The 24,267-nt window shown below is 45.3% G+C and overlaps 1 protein-coding gene across 1 annotated transcript in view; it reads left to right on the forward strand.

Moving 5' to 3' along the window:
* The window catches only part of Stab2 (stabilin 2), a 164,865-nt gene that overhangs the window by 119,229 nt on the left and 21,369 nt on the right, over positions 1-24,267 (forward strand). The window contains exons 44-57 of the mRNA XM_074084259.1: positions 1,169-1,240; positions 7,854-7,973; positions 8,950-8,997; positions 10,680-10,763; positions 12,082-12,228; positions 13,190-13,330; positions 14,549-14,608; positions 15,894-16,070; positions 17,411-17,500; positions 17,830-17,976; positions 19,235-19,291; positions 20,367-20,496; positions 22,089-22,238; positions 23,977-24,081. Of these exons, the coding sequence (XP_073940360.1) occupies positions 1,169-1,240; positions 7,854-7,973; positions 8,950-8,997; positions 10,680-10,763; positions 12,082-12,228; positions 13,190-13,330; positions 14,549-14,608; positions 15,894-16,070; positions 17,411-17,500; positions 17,830-17,976; positions 19,235-19,291; positions 20,367-20,496; positions 22,089-22,238; positions 23,977-24,081 (1,528 nt within the window). The remainder of the gene's footprint in view (positions 1-1,168; positions 1,241-7,853; positions 7,974-8,949; positions 8,998-10,679; positions 10,764-12,081; positions 12,229-13,189; positions 13,331-14,548; positions 14,609-15,893; positions 16,071-17,410; positions 17,501-17,829; positions 17,977-19,234; positions 19,292-20,366; positions 20,497-22,088; positions 22,239-23,976; positions 24,082-24,267) is intronic.

Here is a 24,267-nt window from a genome sequence, read left to right on the forward strand (position 1 = left end):
AATCCATAAGCACCCAGGTGTTAGACCTGGAAGGCTGCATGGGAGATGGAACTTTGAGAATAAGACCTTAGCCAAGAAGGGATGGCTGGTGGGACTCTTGGAACAGGTTTGAGCTGGGATTGTGCCCTATTATGAAGAAAGAGGAGGAGAAACTGTGGAAAATTGTCCATGTGGCCCTGGTTGGCCCCACCAATAAGTGCAAATTCTGACAAGTAGACCTGTGCCAGGACCTCTGCTGCTACATAGGAGGCTCTTATGTGCATTAGAAAAATTGCCCCCTTCTTCAAAACCAGAGAACAGGAAGGTAAAATAGACCATGTCTAGGGGCTAGTACCAGCGGGAGGGGAATGATATAAGGAAAGGGTGTAGGAAGGTGAATGTGGTGAAAATATTATGTACTTGTGCACGAAAATAGAAAAATGAGACCTGTGGAAACTGTTCCTGGAATGGGGGAGAGGGGCAGAGAGAATGATGAAGGGGGTGAATTAACTATGATATACTGTAAGGACTTTTGTAAATGTCACAATGTATTCCCAGCACAATGATATGATAATAAAATAAATGAATAGAAATAACAATGAAAAAACAGCTGCCCATTGGGAGCAGGTGCCCTTGCCCTGGCTCCCAGCCAGTTAGTAGAGAGTGGGCTGGGTTTCAGCAGAGTACATGTAACTTAGGGGGCTGTGACCCTGCACTCAACTTGAAGTCCACAATTGGCTTCCTTGACGACCGAATGGGTTGGATTGATTGGTTTCATGTGTGTGTCCTGGTGGGCACAAAGCCCTGTTCTTACCATGTGCTACCCAGGTGCCTCTGGGCTCATCATGGGTGAAGATGAGCAAGAAACGGTGGAGGTGGGATATATTTTAGCTACCTCTCACCTGACCCTCCACCCAGCAAAGAGAAAGGATGTAAGTACCTGCAGCAAGGGGCCAAATCAGGTCAGAAAGCTTAAAAGAGAAACTGGTAGCAAAGGTAGGATGTGCATGAAATGAAGTGTGTTAAAAGTGCTACAATAGAAGATGATTGTCACTATAAATTAGATATTACTGAGAGCAATGCAGTCACCACTACCATTGCCATTACTGGATAAAATTCTGAGAGCCAGCACACGTGACCAGTGCGACCCTGTCAATGAAATGACCCTTTTGCCTCTGCTCCCGGACAGGCTGTCTGTAACTGCTTGCCAAAGTACACTGGAGATGGGAAGGCCTGCACACTCATCAATGTCTGCTTATCCGTGAGTACAACTCTGGGCCGATGGCCTCAGAGCCTCTGTCTACCTACTAGGGGACCCAGAGTTGAGTCGATCACCCCTTGGAGGTCTCAGAGCTGCTTCTGGGCCATGAAGCTTATTTCTATCTCTTGTCAAATTGAAATATTGGGGAGAAAGGAGAGACAGGACACCCACCTCCCCCCCCCAGCCTACTCCCTTGACTGCAGGACCCCAAGGGAGTTCACGTGAATGCAAGTGCCCCAAAGCCAGCTGGAGGATCAGTTTTCCCAAAAGCAGGCTATGCACCCAGAGTCAGCTAAGAAGCTTTAATATCAAATCCAAAATCCAGATCCCTCACCGTGGTGACTGGGTGGCTAAGTACTGATGTCAATTGACTAATTGTTGTTTGGTTTTATTTATTCTCTGTGGATCTAATGGAGAGGAAGAGAAGGTCAGTTAAAAGCTAACATTGCAGAATGCAAAATGTTATGTTCTGCAAAAGGCAAAACTGGGAGACAGAAAAAGATCAGCAGTTGGCAGGAGTTGGGGAAGGAAGGGTTGAATGGGCTGAGCCCAGGAGTCTTGGGGCAGTGAAGAGACTCTGTGGGACACTGGAATAGCAGGTCTTTGTCATCACACATTGTCAGACCGTGAAGAAAGTGCAGCCCTGAGCTGGAACCCTGATGCACACTGCAGGTTTAGTATCAGTGTTGGTTCATCAATTCTAACAAACATTCTAGACTAAGGAAGAGGTCGACAATGGGGGAAAGTACCAGACTGGGGCCAGGGCTATTCTGGAATCTGTACTCTCCACTCACCTTTTCTGTAAACCTAAAACTACTCGAAAAAGAATCCATTAATTTTAAAAAAACTAACATTCACGGAAAAGCCAGTCTTCAATTCTCCCATTTTTCTTTGCAAGGAGTGTGTGTGTGTCTATGTGTGTTGTGTGTGTATGTGTGTGTGTGCATGTGTCATGCACACACACATGATGTACACACAGCTTCTGCTATCCCAAGTTTGCTGTTTCTTTCCAGCTTCACCTATCTGCTATGATATAAGAATGTGCCCAAGATAGCACATGAGTTTTGAAACAGGTTGTTACTTCACTCATACATGTGTTTCTCCTTCATCAGAAGTCTGGAGAAAGTGCAGGACCATCAGTGTGAATTTCATGACCTCCTTATAAACCTGTCACCCACACTTCCCCAGCTATCCTCCATATTACCAGCTTTTATCAAGGAAATTCCCTCCCACCAAGCATGCATTTCACCTCTGAGACAAGGCTCTTAGAGAACCACCTCCTCCAGAAGGCTTCATAGATTAACCCCTCAACAACTTCCCACTTCCTGTTCTCCTATGCTTTATTGGTAGGAATCCACACTGGGTGCACTGGGAGTTGACAATGCAATGTAGCATTTCAAAAGTTCATGCTGCCTTAGTCGTGAGGAAACTAAGGAAGGAAGGTGATTCTACCCTCACCACACAAGTGTTCCCCTTCTCACCCCCACCATTCTGCATGTTAGCTCAGCGCTAAAACAGAAATCCCCTTCTAGACCCTGCATTGAGCAGGAGCTGGTGTGGGGGCTGGAAGAGCCTCTTCCCACTCCATGGGCATCCACACATCTTTAATTCTTCCATTCTCTTTCTTTCTAAAGAGGAATGGCGGGGGTGGGGTTGTTGGGAGTGGAAGGCTGCCACCAACATCTTGGTTGCCACATGACAGAAGGGTTGACTTTGTTCTCTGTAAACCCAAACAGAAAGACCAGAATTCACGGGGAGACAGTAGAAGAAAACAGATTCCTCCCCGCCCCAGAAAGAACATTAGGACACTCTAGAAATAGGAAGAAATGAGCTTATGATAAGTCAAAGTTTTTGTTTTTGTTTTTAACGGAACTGGTGTTTGAACTCAGGGCCTAGTGCTTGCTATGCAAGCATTCTACCACTTGAGCCAGACCACCACCTCCTACCTCTAATCTCGCAAGCAGCTGAGATTATAGAAGTGTACCAGCACATCTGGTGTACTTTGTTGTTGTTTTGGTGGGACTGAGGTTTGAACGCAGGGCTTCACACTTGCAAAGCAGGCATTCTACTGATTGAGCCACACCTCCCGTTCATTTCTCTCTGGTTATTTAGGTGAGAAGTCTTGAGAACTATGTACATGGACTGGACTTGAACTGTGATCATCCTGATCTCATCCACCACCAAGTAGCTAGAGTTGCAGGCATGATCCACCAGTAACCAGTGCTCATGTATTTTTGCGACAGGTCTTGCCAACTTTTGCCCAGGCTGCTCTTAAACCGTGATCCTCCTACCTCTGCCTCCTGAGTAGCTGGATTCTAGGCATAAGCTACTCTGCCTGACCTCAAAGTGTTTAATTATAAGAATAAGGCAATGGATGGGTTATCAAAGCAGATGTCATTTAGATTCCTACCATCCTGATTTGTATGACTCAAGAGCTTTGGACCGGTTTGCTTCTTGGGACCTCGATTTTCTTGAAAGTTTGTGGGTGGTCATGTGATCCCTTTCAGAACTAAGAGACTGGGTTCCCTCATCTAATTGCGTAGTTGACGTGCTTCTTGTCACTGCCCTCATAGCTATCTGGTAGGAACGTCCCTTCCTGAACGTGTCTTCTGATTGTCGTATAACCCTTGACTGCACACTGGCCCTGTGTTGCAAACTCAGCAGTTGGGCTCTCACTCAGCAGCTGGTCACTAAGTCTGCAACTAAGCAAGTTATCTACTGGTGCTCAGAGGCTAACTGTCCAGCCTCCCTACCTACAACACATAAGATGTCCTGTAAGCCTGCTGTCCTGCCATGACACACCTGTGGTACTTTGTGTGGTCACCTAGGTCTCCAAAGTTCTGCCTCCACATGACATTCATATGTACAGCTCACCAGGGGTCCGCACTGTGTCAGGCTTCGTGTGTATTCTCTCATTTCATTCCTCTGCAGCTCGATGAGGTGAGGACTATTATCAACCCCATCTTACTAATGAAGACATCCCAGCTGTGTGTCATTTTCCTAGGGCCGCTATAACAAGTGACTACAGAAATCTATTTTCTCACCATTCTGGAGGTCCCAAGTCCAAAATCAAGGCCATCGGGAAGGATGTGCTCTCTCTAAGGGAGAAGCCTTCCTGGCCTCTTCCAACTGTGGTGGCTCTGGACCTTGCTGGCTGTGGCAGCAGATTTCAGTCTCTCTGCTTCTGTGTTTATTTGGCCTTCCTATCTGTATTTGTCTTTTCATCTTCTTAGAACGACATGTGGATTTAAGGCCATCAGTTAATCATCTCAAGATCCTTTATTTACAAAAGATGACTCTTTTGTAAATAAGGTCACATTTACAGGAACTGCTGCTTAGGATTTAGACATGTCTTTGAGGAACCCACAGTTCAACCCATCTTGGGCTGGCAGGAGAGAAGGTCCTTGTCCAAGATCACAGAGCTAGTACGTGACACAGCCAGAACTTAAATCCATGTCTGTCTAACTCAAGGTCCATACTCTTGACTGTGGTGCTTGTTCCTCCCATGAGGCAGCAGTGGTCAGAGGAAGCCCACACCAAACACCTCACTCTCTTTATTTACACCATTGCCTACTGAGCACCCCCAGCTACTGGTATGAGAACAGATGGAACGCTGTGATTAAAGACTTCCTCTCCAGGCAGGTCCCCATGTCCCACTGTTGGCCTGCCAAGCTCAGAAGAACAACTTCCTGTACCTGAACGATTGTGTGCAAACAGTAAGGAAGCAGCTCAGAATGCAGAGGAAGCTGGGATTTGGAGATGTTACTGCTAGAGCTATACCCAGCTCCATTTGACAGCAGCTCTTCTCTGCGCCATTTACATCTTTTGGAATATGGCCACCTTGAGTTGGCCAAAGGCTCCTGGTCAGCTACCTGTGAGATTCAGTAGGCTTTTTGCTAATGTCTCAGCAGTATGTGTTCTAGGAATTAGCTTTCTAGTCCAAGGTCATTAGGGCACCAGGCCAACAGACACCAGGCAGGGAACAAAACAGTCATAGAGCTGAATCTGGCTCAAGAACCAATTTCTGCCCCAGTTCCACCATCAAGGGCCATGAAATGGTGTCTTCCCTGAGTTGGTCCTCTACTCCTATCTGTCTCTGTTCCGTTTGTGCCAGTAGAATGGAATACCTGAGACTGTGTAACTTACAATGAACAGACGTTCATGTCTCACAGCTCTGGAGGCTGGGAAATCCAAGATCAAGCTGCCAGAAGAAGTAAGCCAGGTGTAATGGCACACGCCAGTAATCCTAGCATTCAGAATCCTTCCCAGCAGAAGTTCAAGAAGAGTTTGGGCTACATAGTAAGTTCCAGGTCAGGATAGGCTACATAGCAGGACCAGATTCAAACAAACAAACAAACAAACAAAAAAAGAATGAGCAACATATGGGTTGGGAGTTAGGGGGTGGCTGATTTCATCCCTTTATTTGGAAGTCACCCCTACAATAACGTCATCAATCCCATCTTGAGGCAGAGGTCTCTCGTGACCCAGTCACCTCTTAAAGGTCCCACCTCCTAACACTATTACAGTGGTAATTAACTTTGAACACAAGGACACAAACATTTAAACCATAATGCAAACCTTCACAGCTGTGCTGATCTCTAGGACTCAGTCCTTTGGCCTGGCAGTAGAAGCTTCATAGAATATGGCCTAGCCTTCCACCTCCCTGTCCCTGGCTGCCAGAGGCTCCTATGAGGCTCAGAGTTGGACCTAGGTTAGAATCTTTTCTCTTCCACCCAGCAACTGTGAGACTTAAACTTGTTGCCTCTGTGCCTCAGTTTCCCCCTCTGTAAACTGACATACTGCTATCTCACTCCAGGACTTATTTTGGGGATTAAAGGAGGTAATGTTTATAAAATTGTTCTCTGGTGTTTTGGTAAAAACTAGCTTTTTTTATGATCATAATCTCTCAGTCAACCCCCCTTTACTCCTTTGAGACACCTTCTCTCCCATTTGGGTATATGGAGGCTTCTGCATTCTCAAATTCACCATAGTCCAAGGGTTGGAGTCACCCACAGGCATCTGCTTCAGGTGGCCCTTTACCATTAACTGCCTTGACAGTGCCTGTGTCTGGCCATTCTAAATAAATTGTTAGATATTTGAAGATGAGACCATATGTGTTTCTATTTAGCCAATGTGAAACCTCGCACCATACACTGTATACCATACACCCAGGTCAATCAACACTCAGTATATACCAGGCACTGGGACTCGTCAGTGACTTGGAAGTGGCAGTACACAGTAAGGACATGCAGACAATGCAGTGTGGGGTAGTAGAGGAAATGAAGCCCCACGTGGGGCAAGGCAAGCAGAGCTTGCAGGAGGCAGACACCCCTTCAGCAAGAGGGGCAAGTTTCAGAAGGTCCAGAGAAGGGTCTGTGGAAACAGGAAGCAGTTGGGCTATGTAGTGATAGGGTAGGTTTCCAGAACAGCATGAAGGGAGTGTCCATGGGTAGGGACCACCTGGGGTACCCAGACCTCTGGAATGGACCGAGGTCTTCAGCAATGTGGCACAAGAAGGGCTCATCTTGGCAGCCTTAGATCATGCTGATATTGGGACAGTTAAGCTCAGGTGTTAAGCTGAAAGATTAAGGGCTATGGGTGGTCAAAGGCCCCCCAGGAGTCCACTTTTCTGAACAGTGTGCTGCACTGTATCCACCTGAGCAGGATTCTGGGATAGTCAATCTCACTTGGGTCAAAATGTCACACTCAATCCTTTTGGAGGGAAGGGCCGTTTTACAGCAGGCATCAAGACTGTTCATTTCTTCCTGTGCTCAACGACACATATTCTTTTCTTGGGCTCTGCATGTCTTCCCCACTTACAGTCTTTGCTTAAGTTCCATAGCTCTTGAAAGTGTTCCCAGGGCCTTGCACTTGCTAGGTAAGTGCTCTTCCACTTGAGCCATGCCCCCCAGCCGTTTTGTTTTTAGTTTATTTTTAAGATAGGGCCTCTTACTTTTGCCCTGCCAGTCTCAGACTGTGATCCTCCTACCTTCACCTCCCAAGTAACTTAGATCATAGGTGTGCACCACCGTGCCCAGCTGTTTGGCTGTTTTGTATTTTAGTTCTCTGCCTCATCTTCCATAGCTTATGAGTTCTTTGAGGGCAGGAGCAATGTGTTCTGTTCTATAACAGCTGTTTCTCACTGATGACTGTTACCTTTCCTATAATCAAATCAGTTTAGCCTAAAGATGGGAATTATCAAACAAGATGGTTGCCTTCGTAGGTAGAATTCCAATCTGGGTTGAGAGTGCTGAGAGAATTCCAATCTGAGACTCTGAGGTTATCTACAGAGAGCTGGAGGTCTGCCCAGATGAGCCTGCAATCATGGTATGTAAGTCTGGTGATAAAGGAACTGGAAGGCAAGTTGAGGATAAAGGCAAGTAATTCAGACTAGTCAAAGTTAGAGTCAAACAAAAACAAAAATTTGTTGGGTATGTGTGTGCTGGGGATGGAACCCAGGAATTTGTAACATGCCAAATAGGTGCTCTGCCACTAAGCTACCCATCCCCCAGCCCTCAAAAAATTCCAACACAGAATTGCTTAGCAAATATTGGCAAAGCTGGCAAGTCAACTGGTCTAACTGCCCTCCCCAACTCTTTGGCAATTTTACCAGAACAATGGCGGCTGCAGTCCATTTGCTGTCTGTAATCACACTGGACAAGGTGAAAGGACATGTACTTGCATGACAAACTACACTGGGGACGGATTCACCTGCCGTGGCAGCATCTATCGGGTAATACAAGACAAGTCTCCATGAAGTAAACTCCACTGCCCTAAGTGGGCTGCGCCCAGGTCCCTCGGGACATGCAAGAGCTTTGTAAGATGTAAAGCGCTATAAAAATGCAAAAGGCTGTGTTTTATATAAATTGGCAATGAAAAGAAATTTTATCTACCCAAGGGAATTCATTTGACCTGATGGGAAAGGTTGTGATATCATAGTTAAGACTGACCCACAGTCTTAGTGTCAGAACCACACCTAGGTTTGGATCCACTTCTGCCAGCTCAGTAGCATTGGGACTCTGAGCAACAAAGTCATCTGTCTATGGATAATTTTTGATTCTGTAAAAGAAAAAATAATGGTAGCACCACTATCAGGTTGTTATAAGAATTAAATACATGGTGTATGTAAAAAATACAACTCCAAAGCATTGCACAACTTGGATTGCTCTGTGTGTGTGTGTGTGTGTGTGTGTATGTGTGTGTGCGTGTGTTGTACTCTCTCATGTGACAGTACTAGACACAGAGGACAAGGTGGTAAGACATTTGCAAGTTTCTCCCTATTATAAAGTAAACACTCAGTTATTTGGTTTAAAGAGGTTCTAGAGCATTTGATCAAATATTCTTGCTAGTAGTGAAGCCAACTCTGCCATAAACCTATAACTGATGTTTCAAAATATTTCCATGTATTTGAAATATGTTTGTCTATATTTGAGCATTATTTTGAAATGCTCTTAAAGTTTGGATGTTTTTGGAAATGACTGAAGCTTTCTTTGAGAAATCATATGGAGATTCCAGGAAGGTTTTGGAGCCCATCAGGCACCTGTGTGGTCATTCTGAACATCAGTCATCAGCCCAGAGGTGAGGCTCCAAAGAGAGCCGTCACTGTCCAGTGAGGGATGGCAGATGCCCAGCAACCTTAGGAACATCGTCCCTTGTCTTGTTCTTGCACAGAATTCACAGGCTCAAGTGAAACTACCCTGTCTTTGCAGGAACTGCCTAAGGACCCAAGAACGTCCCAGTATTACTTCCAGTTGCAGGTGAGAACACGTGGGTCTGTCTTGCTGTGACAATCAGGTCTCAAGCCAGACACAGAATAAAGCTGTGGCCTCTGGAGTTGGTGAGGGTGGAGAAAGTCTGGGATCCTGACGTTCTGGAATAGTCCCCATCGTTGGTTGCCTGTGAACTTCATCTCTCATGCCGTAGAGGGCAACATATGAGTGAAATCCATTCTGCTCTAGTCCTGTGGTACACCTAGGTATGTAACACAGCCACGTGACACACAATAGCATTCTGTCAGTGATGCTCCACATACACCACAGTGCTCCCATGAGATTATAAGGAAGCTAACAATTTCCCACCACCTGGTGGCATCATAGCCACTGTGACATCATGCACAACACATAACTCGTGTTCATAATGATGCTAGTGTAAACAAACCTAGGCTAATGCATGAGTTTGTGTCTTCCTTTTTACCAAAAATGAGTAAAAAGTAAAAGAAAAAGAGTAGAAATGGAAAAAAGTTTACAAAATAAAAATACAAGATGGAAAATATTTTTGTACAGCTGTACAATGTGTTTTAAGACAAGTGTTATTACAAGAGTCAAAAAGTTACAAAAAAGCATATAACGTAAAAATGCTTTAGTAAGCTAGGGTTCATTTATTATTGAGAAAATAAACTTTTTAATATAAATGCAGCATTGCCTTGTGTTTGTTGTAAAGTATACCATAGGCGACAGCAATGTCCGAGGCCTTCACACAGCCTCCCAACTCCTCACTGAGACCCTGAGCGACTCCCAGTTCTACGAGCTCCAGTCATAAGTACCCATGGAGTACTTTAATCTTTCTCTCACACTTGTACTGTAGCTTTTCTAGGTTTAGATACAATGGGGTTCATAAGTACTAGCCATTGTGTGACAGTTGCCTACGGTACTTGGCACAGTAACATCTGTACAGGTTTACAGCTTGGACGCCATAGGCTAAGTCATGTAGCAGGTGTGCAGTAGGCTAGACCACTTCCATTTGTGTGAGTATGATGCTCACACAATAATGAGATCACCTAAGGACATTTTTTCTTAGTCAAGTGATACATGACTATGTATAAAAAAATTCATCACACCAGGGGAGAGAAGAAAAATTACTGAGACAACTGACTAGCACTTCAGGTAAAAATCTGAAGTTTGATTTTTTTCATATATCATACATCCACATAAATTCCAGGTAGATAGAAGAATAAAATATTAAAAACTAGAAGAATAAAATCTTCAAAAGCTAGAAGAAAATGTAGATAGCCATAGTAACCATGTGATCTTAGAACTGCATGAAGACAATTAGAACATTTAAGTGAACCATCCTCTATCCCAGTTCTACAAAATATGGGTAAAGAGAAGAGACCCTGAAAAATAAACTGAAGATAACAGGTGTTGCCTCTAGCTGGTGGGATTAGGGGGTGGTAGCTACTTTCTTCTTTGAGCTGTTATTTTCAAAATCTTTAATACAATAAGCATGTGTTAATTTTATAATTAGAAAAAAATGAACATGATCTTGATGGCAGCAGAGAATCTTAAGTTTAATTTGGATCCAAGACTGAGATAGGAGGCGCAGGCCTCCCATCCACTTTTTGCTGCACTATGCCACCACTGACTGTGTCTGTGTTGAGTAAAAGGGCCTCAGGAACCTGGATCTCTAACTGATATGTGGACCTCCACCTCTCTTCCTGTAGGAGCACGCCATCAGAGAACTGTCTGGGCCAGGGCCCTTCACAGTGTTTGCACCTTCGTCTAATTCCTTCAATGAAGAACCCCGGGTAAGCATGAGGCTGTGGACAGGTGGAGGAAGTCTGGAGGCAGAACATAGTTTGGGGACCTTGCCCTGGAACCAACAATGGCAATGTTTCCAGGCAGGAGATTTAGGATCATGCAGATCTGAGCAGCAAAAAAGGGGCATGTCTGTCAGCACAGGGAGCCTTGCATGGAATCTTTGGGTGGATTTGGAATAACACTGGCTGGAGAACTTCTAAAAGACATTCTGACACTGAGTGGGATGTTAGAGAAGATTAGTAAATCTCCAGTGGTCCAAACCTCCCATAGACAGGAAGGAAGAGAGGGAGGGAGAGAAGAAAGGAGGAAGGGAGGAAGGGGGAAGAGAGGAAGGAAGGGAGGAAAGAAAGAGGGGGAAAGGAAAGGGAGGCAGGGAGGAAGGGAGGGAAGAGGGAGGCAGGAAAAAGGAAGGAAAATGGAAGGGAGGGAAGGAGGGAAGGTGAAAGAAAGGAAGGAAGGAAGGGTACGGGGAGGGGGGTTGCAGAGCTTACCAGAACCTTTACTGTTCTAGTGTTCACTGGGGCTGCAGTGATAACTAACATTTGTTGGGTGTGCCAGGCACCATTCTGCGTGCCTGGCCTGGATTAATTCATTTGGTCCTCACATCAAACTTGTAAGTTGAGCACTACCATGATCTCGTTTCACACTGGAACATCGAGGGAAATGACTTTTCCAAAGCTGCATGACCAGTAGGTGGTGGACAAAACCTCGTTCTTCACCACTGCCCACGCTGCCTCTCTGTGCATATATTTGGGACACCAAATCAAAAAAGTCAAGTTTGACACTTGACTTTTGAAAGCATCAAAGGAGTTATCCTGAAACAACGGGAATTTTGTGGACTTTTTATTACATTGACTTTATGATTAACAGTGTTTGTGTTTTGTATTCCAAAGAGAGATACGCTGTGATCTCTTCTAATACTAAAGTTTAAATGGGGCCCTGTCACCTCTCCACGTGGCAAAGTACAGTGCAGTCTTTTCTGGCTCATTTCCCAAGAGAATTCTTTCTGTGAGGAGCATGGTGTAGGGATTTGGGGTCCTTGCGACCAGTGCTGTGAAAGACTGGGCCACAGGAGTGCCAGGTTTCTACTACACTGAGATCGTACGGTGGAGGCAGGAAAGGAATGAGGGCCACCCTGTCCCTCTTGCCTAAACGCCTCTCCCTGGCCCCTGACACAAACCAAGCCTGAAGCCCTCCTCCCAGAGCCTGGGTGGGGAGAGAGGCAGAACATGGAGTGGAGGAGAGAAGAGAGGTTGGATCCAAAAGCTCCTGCCTCCTACCTGAGCACTCGATCCCCTATTCCAGATCAAAGACTGGGACCAACAGGGCATGATGTCCCAGGTTCTTCGATATCATGTGGTCGCCTGCCAACAGCTGCTCCTGGAAAACCTTAAATTGACCCCAAATGCTACTTCCCTCCAAGGAGAGACACTTGTCATCTCTGTCTCTCAGGTAAGGGCGGCCACCTCAGGAAGGTGCCCATTCTCTTTACGTTCTCTCTCTCTCCTCCTTTTCCTTAGAGCAAAGCAGCAATAATAATTACTTAATTTTGTTGAGTGACATCTATATGAAGGTGCTTTTCTAAGTATTTTACATGTAGGACTCATTTAATCCTCAAAATAACCCCATGATATAAACACTATTATCCTCAATTTCCAAAAAAAGGAAATTGAGAGGTTAAGTAACTTGTCCAAGGTCACATTGCAAGAAAATAGTTGAGCTGGAATTCATACTCAGAGGCAGGGCAGCTCCAGGTAGGCTAGGAAGGAAAGTGGAGGGGGTGATATAGAGATTACATATTAAAAAGAAGCATGCCAGATGTGGTGGTAATCCCAGCTACTCAAGAGGCAGAGAAAGGGAGGATCACAGGTTCAAGGACAGCCCTGGCCAGAACTTAGTGAGGACCCCCTCCTATCTCAACAAATAAAGTACATGCCTGTGGTCCTAGCTATATAGGACACATAGGCAGAATAATCACAGTCAAAGGTTGACCAGGGCAAAAACACAATACCCTATCTGAAAATAAATAAAGCTAAAAAAAAAAAAAAAAAAAAGCTGGGTGCATGGCTTAAGTGGGAGAGCACCTGCCTAGCAAGCACAAGAGCCCGAGTTGAAACCCCAGTACCCCCAAAGAAACAAGCAAATAAAAAGCCAACTGTGAGTCACTTGCTTGTTTAAATTTCAAAATTCCATTGAAATGACTGTTTTGCTTGGTTATATATTATTTGTTATGACCTTCTCCACATGAAAGTTACATTCTTGTCTGGTTTCATTTTGTAATCATAATGAAAACATGCTCATATAACTCAGATCTCTAGACACATTTAACTTATCACACAAGCATTCTGTGAGAGGTGATTTTGTGTCATCTCTCTATGCTAATTTCCTTTTCTTCCCTTTTGGCTGATTTCAGGGCACAGTATATATAAATAACGAGGCTAAGATCATATCCAGCAATATCGTCAGTACTAACGGCGTCATCCACATCATAGACAAACTGCTCTCTCCCCAACATTTGCGTGTCACCCCCAAAGACGCTTTGGGAAGGATTCTGGTAGGTGAACTCACTGCCATTTTCTCAGCATGGTGTGACCCCTACCTACCTTATCATCTCAATTCCCACCTGGAGGCATCACTTGGAAACATTGTAACTTTGCTGCTCCAATCTCAAGCCATCATTAAAAACCTAGTAAACATTATTCTTACAAGATGCAAATAAGCAAAGGTCTATTTTAAACCAATACTTGGATTGTTTTAGTCAGTCACAGTAGCATACACCTGTAGTCCCAGCTGCTCAGGAGATTAAGGCAAGAGGATCACTTAAACTCAGGCATTCAAGGCTGGCCCAGGACAGTATAGTGACATTCAGTCTCATAAAAATATTTAAAAATAACAAGATAAATGGTTTTATAAGATTTTATTTAGTGTCCACAGGGGCTGGTAGTCTTGCATAGAATTGGAAGATAGAGAATAAAAAGAGAGAGAGAGAGAGAGAGAGATGGAAAGAGAAAGAGAGAGAAAGGAAGGAAGAAAGAAAAGACAGGAGGGAGGGAAACACGTGATTGACAGGTAGATAGAAAGATACTAGATATCACTAAAAGTAAACCTGGAATAAAACACCTTCTCAATGGACACAAAAGACCATTTTAACTTATACTTTTATTTTTATATTACTATTGACCAGGGTCCTTCAATGCAGACAGCTGAATCTGCTATATCTTGCTTACACAAAAAGGAGTTTCTTAAGATATTAGGTACATCACCAAGTCTCTTAGAAGGCTGGAACCTAACTTAGAGGCTACAAGCTGGGAACAAAGCAGCACAGGAAGACCTACAAAGTGAGGTCCCCTGACCCCCACAGAGAGCTGTTCTGCCTATAACAGCTCTGCAGATTCTACCTCTCCAGCCCCACCACCCAGAACACTATGCACTGGACAGCAGGTGCCTGCACCACTGTACTTCTGAAAGCCTCATGTCCCTGCTAGCAGCCACTACCTCCTCAGGCTGTTCCTTTCCACCAAGTCTTTCTCAGAGCTTCTGCTTCATGGACCCTGAATCATCTGTGAGGCTCTAGCTGCAAGGGAGTCAGAAAATGTAGTGCTTAGCTTCCAGCCCCTATCATGCAAGAAAGCCTGGACAGAAGAGAGCTGGTGTGGTGCTCATGAGCTGGTCTGTGTGCTCTTATCTTCATTGTACTCAGTTGAGCTTTTGTTAAAGTATCTAGTGAACTGTCTGAAGATAGCTTTTACGTTCATTCTTCTTATCTTTACAGCAAAATCTTACCACAGTGGCAATAAACCATGGCTACAACAGATTCATCAAGTTAATACAGGTAAACACATAGGGGGAAAGATGACTCAGGGTATCCTGCCTTAAGAAGTTGTGTTTTCTTGGGTTTGCTTGTCTGTGTTTACACCTGTCAGCTGTTGCAGGATCTGTGTAGGAAAGTTCTGATTTTTTGAAGAGCAAAGTCATTTTCTGCCTCTATTCTCAAAATGTTATATTGTTTGTTGAGCTGCATAATGTACATTGGTTGAGTTAGAAGTTAAATTATTTGTGACTGGGAAAAGGGAAAGACACTGGGGTGTGCCAGTCCTGGACTAGATGGTTCACATCTGGAATCTTCAGCTCCACAGTACATACGGGGAAGCTGAGGCGGAGAGTGAGGGTGTAGCTGCCTGGGAGGAGTTCAGAAACTGTTCCCAAGAATTGAGTAGACCCTTCTCATTCAAGCAAGAGATTATGAAGGTGAATCAGGGACAAACAGGCCAGTGTCCTTCAGAGGCTACCGCTCCCTCACCCCTGAGCTGTCCCAAGAACCATAGTGTCCCCATATCGCAGTTGATAAATCTCTGCATTAGACCAGCAATTCCCAAAATGGTCCAAGTCTCAGACTCTCTAGGAGCTCATTAGAAATGGGCCTTAAGATGTTCGGAATGAGACTCTCCAAGGATGTGACTAGTAAGTAATCTTTGACCACTTACCCACCCCACCCCCAAACTCCCGTCATCCCACACCTTTGCATCATGGGGGTCTGGTTGAGCATAGGCTTTTAGAGCAGGTTAGCAAGCCTCTCTACAGCTCAGTAAAAGAAGAAGATAAAACCTGCCTCATGGGGCTGTTGGAAAAATTCAAAGAAAAATGAGTATGATGTACCCTGGTTACAGAGGCTCTCAAAATGATCCCTCGCTATTCGTCTTACAATTTCTTTGGGAAGTATTTAAAACCTGTAAATTTTAAAAATATCAGGAGTATTTCAATATTACATAGGGTTTACTTTTTAAATGAAATATGAGAAAAATGCTAGTGGTCTTTCAGAAGTTAAATGATTTGGGCAGAAGTTACATTAAAAAAGATATTCACTAAACTTTATTTTCCTAAAAACAAAAGCATAGCATTTGACTTTTTGGCTTACTTTCTAAGGCAGTGTGGGTCAGCGTGGTTGGAACGTGGTGAGCCTCTAGTTTCTGGCTGTGTCACCCTTGAGCTATCAGGAGCCTTGACAAGCCATGGGCAGGGTACAAAAGGGATTATTTGGATTGATCCTCTGCCCACATGGTGGGGCTTTGCACATAGTGTGTGCAGCACCAGGGAGAGGCTCACTCCTTGTGTTTCAGGACTCAGGCTTGCTGAGTGTCATCACTGACCCCATCCACACCCCAGTCACGCTGTTCTGGCCCACGGACCAAGCCCTCCAAGCCCTACCCTCTGAACAACAGGAGTTCCTGTTCAACCAAGACAACAAGGACAAGCTGAGAGAGTATTTGAAGTTCCACGTGATCCGAGATTCCAAGGTATTTTGTTTACATGCACAAGTGAGTGAGGGAATATCCCAGGGGATGGTACAGCCCAGGCCTGAGGCACTGGGGCCCAGCAGTTCTTGGTGTGTCCTGTGGCCATGAAGGGAAGTCCACTGTGTCCTCTTCTAACTGGCCATGGTTCATTGCACCCTGAATTACACCAGGCCCACTTCTATTTCCTGGACCAATCCCAATACCCAAGAACACCCTTCCTCTCCCGAACCGTACACCAGCCTTTCCTCTTGCAAAAATGGCAGCTGACCCCAGCTCCCAAGTTTTTCCTGATGGACTCTATCTCTCTCAAATCCAAAACTCTTAAGCAAATGGCTGGCTAATCTTGATGCAATCTGCTCCTGACACCACGTACCCCCAGCCCCCCCACCACCCATGGACCCAAACAGCTGTATTGGAGAAGCCAGATTGGGTGGGAACATGGAGGCCATTCTGAATCCTCAACCCAGTCTCACGTTTCTCCAGGGCCAAGGCCATCCACTCCAGGAACTTCAGATCCCCAGCTTCAGTTCATTCATAGCACCAGGACTACTTTCCAAGGGCTACATAACAAATTACCACAAACTGGGTGGGTTGAAACAGCCCAAATGGATTCCCTCACAGTTCCAGAGGCTGGACTCCTGCAATCAGGGGGCCAGCACGGTTGTTCCTTCTGGGGGTCCTGAAAGAGAGAGTCTGTTCCCTGTGTCTCTCCTAGCTTCTGGTAGTTTCTAGGAATCTTTGGCTCTCCTCCTTGCCTTGTGGCTGCATCTCTTTAATCTCTACCTCTTCTCCCTCTGTGTCTGGGTGTTGTCATATGGCCTTCTTCTTTCTTATTCTGAGGACATTATTTATATTGGATTAAAAGCCCTCCCTGTTCCAGGATTCTCTCGATTTACATAATTACATCTGCAATGACCTTGTTTCCAAATATTCTAAGATTTCCAAAATTCCGAGGTCCTACTGGTCAAGATAGCCACATAACTTTTTGAGGGGCACAATTCAGCCCTCAATGGCACCCAGTCCATTTTCCAACCAAATCCACTCATCCTTTCATGGACTTCCTACACAGAGCCAGCATCTTCCAGGACATCCAGGCAAACATGGGGAAGGGTTATTGACATCAGCCCAGCTAGATGAGACTTCGTCCAGGAGGAATTTCCAACCTGCTAAAGAGCTCAGGATTATTTTTCTTTTTGATTACATTTACTGTCATTTTAAAGCTAGACTTTTTAATAACTTGTGGGAAAACTTGCATCTCAATTTGATTTGTTGGCACAGCTCCTTCTAGCCCTTCCTCAGCCCAAATGTGAGGTACTAATGAGGTATCATCTCTCCGGCAGGCCTTAACTGCAGATCTCCCCAGATCGGTTTCCTGGAAAACCCTGCAGGGCTCAGAGCTAAGTGTGACGTGCGGAACTGGCAGTGACATTGTGAGTGTCGTGCCCAGGGGAGGCAGTGAGACATACATGAACAGCAAGCCATTCTCCAACCACTTTTTGTTTTCCGTCTTCCAGGTTTTTTTCCTGAGAGCACATAGTGACTACAAAAACTGCATAAACTCTGGCCAGTTTTTGCTTTTGGTTTTTGTTTTGTTTTGGGGGAGGATTATTTGTTTGTTTTTTAGTTCTCTCTGAATCTCATAGGTGTTGGTCACATTGTATGACCTGGGAGGGAGGAAGAGAGGTCTGACAGGGATTGTTGACTGTTTCACTTTCTCGCTCTCTCTCTCTCTCTCTCTCTCTCCCTCTCTCTCTTTCAGGGTGAGCTCTTTCTAAATGGCCAAATGTGCAGAATCGTGCAACGGGAGCTGCTGTTTAACCTGGGCGTAGCCTATGGCATTGACTGTCTGTTGACGGATCCCACCCTAGGGGGCCGCTGTGACACTTTCACTGCTTTCAATGTTTCGGTCAGTCCTAAAAAACACCACTGTAGTAAGAGAACCTTGGGCCAAAGGCCAGCCCTTGTGATAGCGGGTGGGCCCTACTGTGAAACCTCTGAGGTGAGTCCTGAGTGAGACCAGACCCAAGAGGCTTAAGGCCCAGGTGATGGACTTCTTCAGGTTCAGAATCAACAAGTATCTGCCTAGCCTGACACTGGCCTTGAATGTTCTTGCTTATCTACCCGCCCCCCCATCAATTCACTCCTTCATCATTACAGAAACAGTTATTGGGTACCAATTGTGTGCCGTTTATTCTGCCATTCATTTTCAAATCCATCCATCTACTTATTCATCCAACAGTTTTTGAGATCCCATCAGATTAAATAAAATAAAGCTGCCATATTAGACAACATATCACCCACAAAAGTGGCAATTTCATATGGTCCAAGCTAATATTATATGCCCACTCAACTCCATTCATTCATTTCACAGCATTGATAGAGGTTCTGTGCTAGGCCCTTCACTGAGCTAAACATTTTCACATTCACCCTCCCTCACTCATCCAGTGCCATTTATTGAGCACACCTTTGAGCCAGCCCTCTGCTCCATGTTCATCTAACCCCTCACAATAATCCAATAATGGGAGTGGTTATCACCACCACCACTCCATATATTTAGAAATTGAGTCTCCAAGAGGTGAAGTGGCTTCACATGGCAAAGTTTGTCACCAGTTAATACCAGTTGCTAGCTTTTCATAGGCATTCAATTGATAATCCCAAATTTTTAGAGTACCAGTCAACCAAAGTAGGAGGAGAAGGCAATCATCTTTTCAGTTTCAGGGGTTGTGGCCTTCTTAATTTCCAAATATATACACACACATTTTCCCATCAATCCATGAAGATCCACACAGCAACAAAAAATTATTGTCCCCACCTTATGCATCATAAAATTAAGGGTCAAAAGGCATAAGGGATTGGCCAAAATATCCCAGATAACTTAAAATGAAATGACACTTGCCTCCACACTTCCCACCATTACTACCATATGCCTGTGTCACACTGCCTCAGACCATGCTATAGAACAGGAAGCTTCTTTCAAAGAAATGAGATCCAAAAAAACCTTCAGAATTCTCGATGGCAAAGTGGCAGTGTGTTTATGTTTATCTTAATCATAACCAGAATCTTAATCAAGATTAAGTTATAATCAACATATCTGGCATTAACTGGGGACATTTACTTGTGTTTTCCAATATTCTTGATCTTAAATTTTCTATCCTGTACACCAGGGAGATTGTGGAAGCTGTATCAATACACCCAGATGCCCAAGGTGGAGCAAACCAAAGGTAATCAAAAATGCAGTGATAGCGCTGGAGACCCATTGCATGCTTCCTTCTCAGACCTCAGTCTTCTGGTGGGTGTGTCTGTGCATGGTGGGGCAAGGGGAGGCTGGAGTGTGTGGTATAATTGTAATTTGTGTCATTCTTCCAACAACCAAGCCAGTGGGGTGAGAGATGAACATTCTGGGCCCAGACATTCTGTTAATCTACTACCCCTTCCCTAGGAACTGCCTAGAAAAATCATGGGATTGTTGACCTCAATAGTGATCAAAGATGATTATAATTAAAAAAATAATGACTGTATTGTTGGATGTTATGGTATCCATGTCCTAGGCTCTGCACTGGGAGATAAGATTAGATAGATAGATAGATAGATAGATAGACAGATAGATAGATAGATAGATGATAGATAGATAGAGCCCAGAAAACCACAGAGAGTAATGAATTTTGGAACCCACAGGTGTGGGGTCAAATTCCATCATTCTTTGGCAAGTTACATGATCTACCCATAAAATGGAGCTAATAACAATTCAGCATGCAATTATCAGAAAAAAATAAAATTTTAAATGGGGCTACATTTAAGTGCTAGGCATATGGTAAGTTCTCATGAAACACTGTTTTTGTTACTTTTTCCAAAGTCAAGGGCTGGGGATGCAGCTCAGTGGTAGAGTGCATACTTAGCAGGTACAAAGCCTTGGGTTGGATCCCCACGCAAACAAACAGAAGTCAAGCTCTTCTACTCTACTAGTAAAACCTCTAACAAAAACACCTCCTCAAAACAAAGTGTAACTCGCACCCTCAAGGCTGGAGATTTCCATGATAGGAAGCCTCCTCTACCCCACTTGTCACTAGGCAACCATACCATTTGCAAACAGCTCCAAGGGCCAGAAAGTCCTCCTTTTTAAGACTCAGAAGAAATCCTGCGCAGGACTGAAGCTCCGCCCCCTCCCACTTCGCCCTGGGCCTATGGCCTTCCAAGTCCCATTTTCCACCTGGGCAGTACCGAGATCGTCCACTGGGGGCGGACTAGAGTCCTGGCCTGCAGTGCAGGTGGCAGGAACACGCATCTCTCTTCCTCTAGGGTGCGAAGCAGAAGTGTCTCTACCACTTGCTGCCCTACAGGAGGAACGTGGAAGGCTGCCGGCAGCAGTGCACCCTGGTGATCCAGCTTCCCAGGTGCTGCAAGGGCTACTTCCTGCCAGACTGTCAGGGTGAGGGCGCCTCTTCGCCTCGTGATTCTGCAGGGACTGTGGGTTCCTGAAAGAACCCAAAGCCCTAAGGAAGGAGATGGAGATCACCCTCCTTATGATTCCCAGGCCCCACAGGGACCACTCTGAAGAGCTGCGTGTCTTGTCTCTCTTTCTGCCTTATTCACTTGCCATATTTTGTGGTTTACTGAGTTGATTCTACTGTGCATATATTCCGTCTTTTTTGAAAGTAGAGCAGACATTCCTCATCATGCTAAAACACCATATATTTAATTTTTGAGGCTATGCAACATCTGTGACATTGATAAAATGTCTCCATAAGTGCATTTGGCAGGATTCAACCCTTTGAGAGGTGATCTACTGATGTGGTATGTGGGAGCCATGATTTCCTGAAAATCCCCAGTTATGGGATGTATAGCATTCTCCTTCTTCCTTTGGGTGAGTCATGAAACCCTTGTAGCTAGATATAAAGTCTAGCAAGTTGTACATCAATAGCCTCAGCATAGCACAGGCCTGCAAGGGGTGGCCCGTGTGTCGCATGGCTCTAAGCAGCACAAGGTGAGTGCTATCTCCCATACATACCAATAATTTAGTCCTGGCAACCACCCCCAAGGAGCAGGTTCCATGTTAACCTCTTTTAATAAATGATGAAATAGAAGCACAGAGATGGTAAGACACAAACCCAAGGTCACACAGACTCCAGAAGCCATGACTTTTTTCTTTCCCTGTATATTTCACTCACCCTAATGTAGGTGGAATATTCTGGGCCAAGAATCCACACACTCACCCAGCCTCCAGCCTCCATCACTAAACTGTGGACCACTCATAAAAGTCAGTGTCATCCCTTAAATTTGTTCAGCACTTTAAATTCTTTTTTTTTTTTTTTGGCAGTACTGGGGTTTGAACTCAGGACCTCATGCTTGCTAGGCGGATGCTTTTCCACTTGAGCCACTCTGCCAGTCCTTTTTGTTTGGGGTATTTTTAAGATAGGGTCTGATAAACTGTTTGTCCAGGCTGGCCTCACCTTGATCCTTTGATTTCTGCCTCCTAAGTAGCTAGGATTACAGGCATGAGCCACCAGTGCTTGGCACTTTAGGTTTCTAAAAATGCTCTCAGCTATAATACCTCATTTGAGAGCCCATGGGTCAAGGGTAGCGTGCCTCCCTAACAAGCACAAGGCCCTGAGTTCAAACCCCAGTACTGCCAAAAACAATTTTTTTAAAAACCTCATCTGAGCCACACAGTAATAACATCCTGTATAGGTCAAGCAGGCACTACAATCGGTATCACTGTTGTCCTTGTCATCATCATTATTTGGAGCTAAGAAAACTCAAGTTCAGAGCAAGTTCAACCCAAATGATTTCACACCCAGGCCTCTCAACTCCCAAACACAGCACACAATTCAATCTGTTGCCCTCCAAGTAGAATCATAGTCAGACACATGGATATTCATGTGTCTAGGACAGTGACTTACCCTAAGAATGCATTGGCACCCAGGCCACCTAACGGATGTGAGAACCCACAGCACATTACAGCAGCGCTAAGCTTCCCTGGGTCTGGGAGACTGCAAAGTCACCCCGTTTCATCTCTTCCAGCCTGCCCTGGAGGACCAGATACCCCGTGCAACAACCGGGGCGTCTGCTTGGATCAGTACTCAGCCACAGGACGGTGCAGGTGCAACACCGGCTTCAACGGGACAGCCTGTGAGCTGTGCTGGCCCAAAAGATTTGGGCCCAACTGTCAGCGTAAGGGACCACTTCCCTGTGCTAGCCTGCTTTTAGCTGTGCTCCCCTGTCCACATCCATGCCATCCACCTGGCCCAGGAGCACCCACCTTCCCCTTTCTGTCCTGCCACCCACCTCCCATCTGCCTGTCTCACCTGCTCTTCTTCTTGGGTGTAGTCCCAGCTTCCATCTGCTGAAATAGCCTCTCCTCTAGAGTCAAAACTCCATCTGCTGAAATAGCCTCTCCTCTAGAGTCAAAACTCACAGCCCCTGGAGCCTTCTAGAAACCTGCAGCTGACTCATTCAGTCATTCATTCCACATGTGTTTATTAAGTGCTTACTAACATTGATACTAACATTGAGTGTCTACTGTTTACCAGGCATATATGCTTTCCCATTTAATCCTCATCACAAACCTTTGAGGTAGGAACGTGTGTGTGTGTGTGTGTGTGTGTGTGTGTGTGTGTGTGTGTGTTGCTGGAGATCAAACCCAGGGCCTCCTGTATGCTAGGTGAGTGCTCTGCCACTGAGCTAAACGGCAGCCAGAGAGATACTATTTTAAAAGTAAATTTTGAAAATATGCAACTTATACCAGCAGATGAAGAAATCAAGGTACAAAGATATTAAGTGATTTACTCAATAGCCAGGACTTATTCTAAAGTCTAGGGGTACAGTGGTTGGAGGTGGGAAGGGGCAAAATCCCAGCTTTCAAAGGGCTTACAGAAATAAAAGTAGCTAAAAAGGCAGTAACCACGAAGAAGCAGGTGAAGGGATCAAGACTCAAAGAAGGGTACATGTCACATATTTGAGCAGAGACTCAGCAGGGGCCAGGGAAATATCAAAAGCAGGCCAGTAAGATTTGTAACAATGCTGGAGATGTTCTGAGACTCCGCTGCTCAGTACCGTAGCCACTCACCAGGCGGGGCTATGCAGCTCTCAAAATGTGCGAGCAAGGAACTCAATATTTTATTTTCATTAGTTTAAATTTAAATAGCCACCTGTAGCTAATGCCTATAGTGCCTCGCTGTGCAGATCAAAGGAGGAGAGATTCCTGGAGGAGAGATGAGTAAGTGCAAAGGCCCTGAGGCGGTAGTGGGCTTGGTACAGAAGGAACAGTAAGAAGGAGTAAAGAAGTGGGAGAGAAGAAAGAAATGAAATCTGACAGTCACCAGGGGTCAGATCACATAGGAACATCTCAGCCAGACAAAGGTTATTAGTGTGACAGCTGGTGGAAGATCATGAATAGATTAAAAAGGACCAGTCTAGCTGCCCTGGGGAGGGTATACGGTAGGAGAGCAAGCGCAGAGACAAGGGCAGGTAGGGAAACTGAGGCAGCCATCAAGGCAGGATTGAGGGTGTCTCGGGCTGGCATGGCCACTCTAGAGGCAGTGACAAGTGGCAGAATGGGTATGGACCTTTAAACTTTTATTTTAAATCAATTTCTCCATCAGGAGGCTCCTCTGAGGGAGGAGGCTCTCTCCCCTATCCGTTCTATTACATACCTGTGACTTCTGGGATTACAACACACATCACACTTCTAAGCACTTGTTCAGCTGCTGGTCCTGCACAGTAACCTCATGAAAACAGGGGCCTCCTCCATTCTGTTTTTCCCTGTGCCCCCATCGCCTAGTAGCATCTGGTCCATGGATAAGTTACTTTTTGAGTGTTTGGGCAAATGGATGATTAGGGCAAAGGTGTGGTGACTGTGCACAGAGGTCCTGGCCACCAGTTGCTGATCACCCTCCAATCTGTGTTACAGCCTGTGCCTGCTCAGACCATGGACAGTGCGACGAGGGAATCACTGGCTCTGGACAGTGCTTCTGTGAAACAGGGTGGACAGGCCGCTTCTGTGACACTCAGACAGGTGTGTCGGGGGATGGCCAGCCACTGGCAGTACCAGAGGATCCTAATGAAGGAGGCTGGGATCTCAGTCAACCTCTGAAAGAAATGACAAAGGAACTGTTTCCATTTCCACATGGGAAAGATGACTTGGATTGTAGCCCTGAAATGCTCGAGGTTGGCCAAGGAGAGGAAAATAAGGTGGAAAGAT

The sequence above is a fragment of the Castor canadensis genome, chromosome 8 (genome assembly GCF_047511655.1).
Source record: "Castor canadensis chromosome 8, mCasCan1.hap1v2, whole genome shotgun sequence".
In the NCBI taxonomy this organism is placed as follows: Eukaryota; Metazoa; Chordata; class Mammalia; order Rodentia; family Castoridae; genus Castor; species Castor canadensis.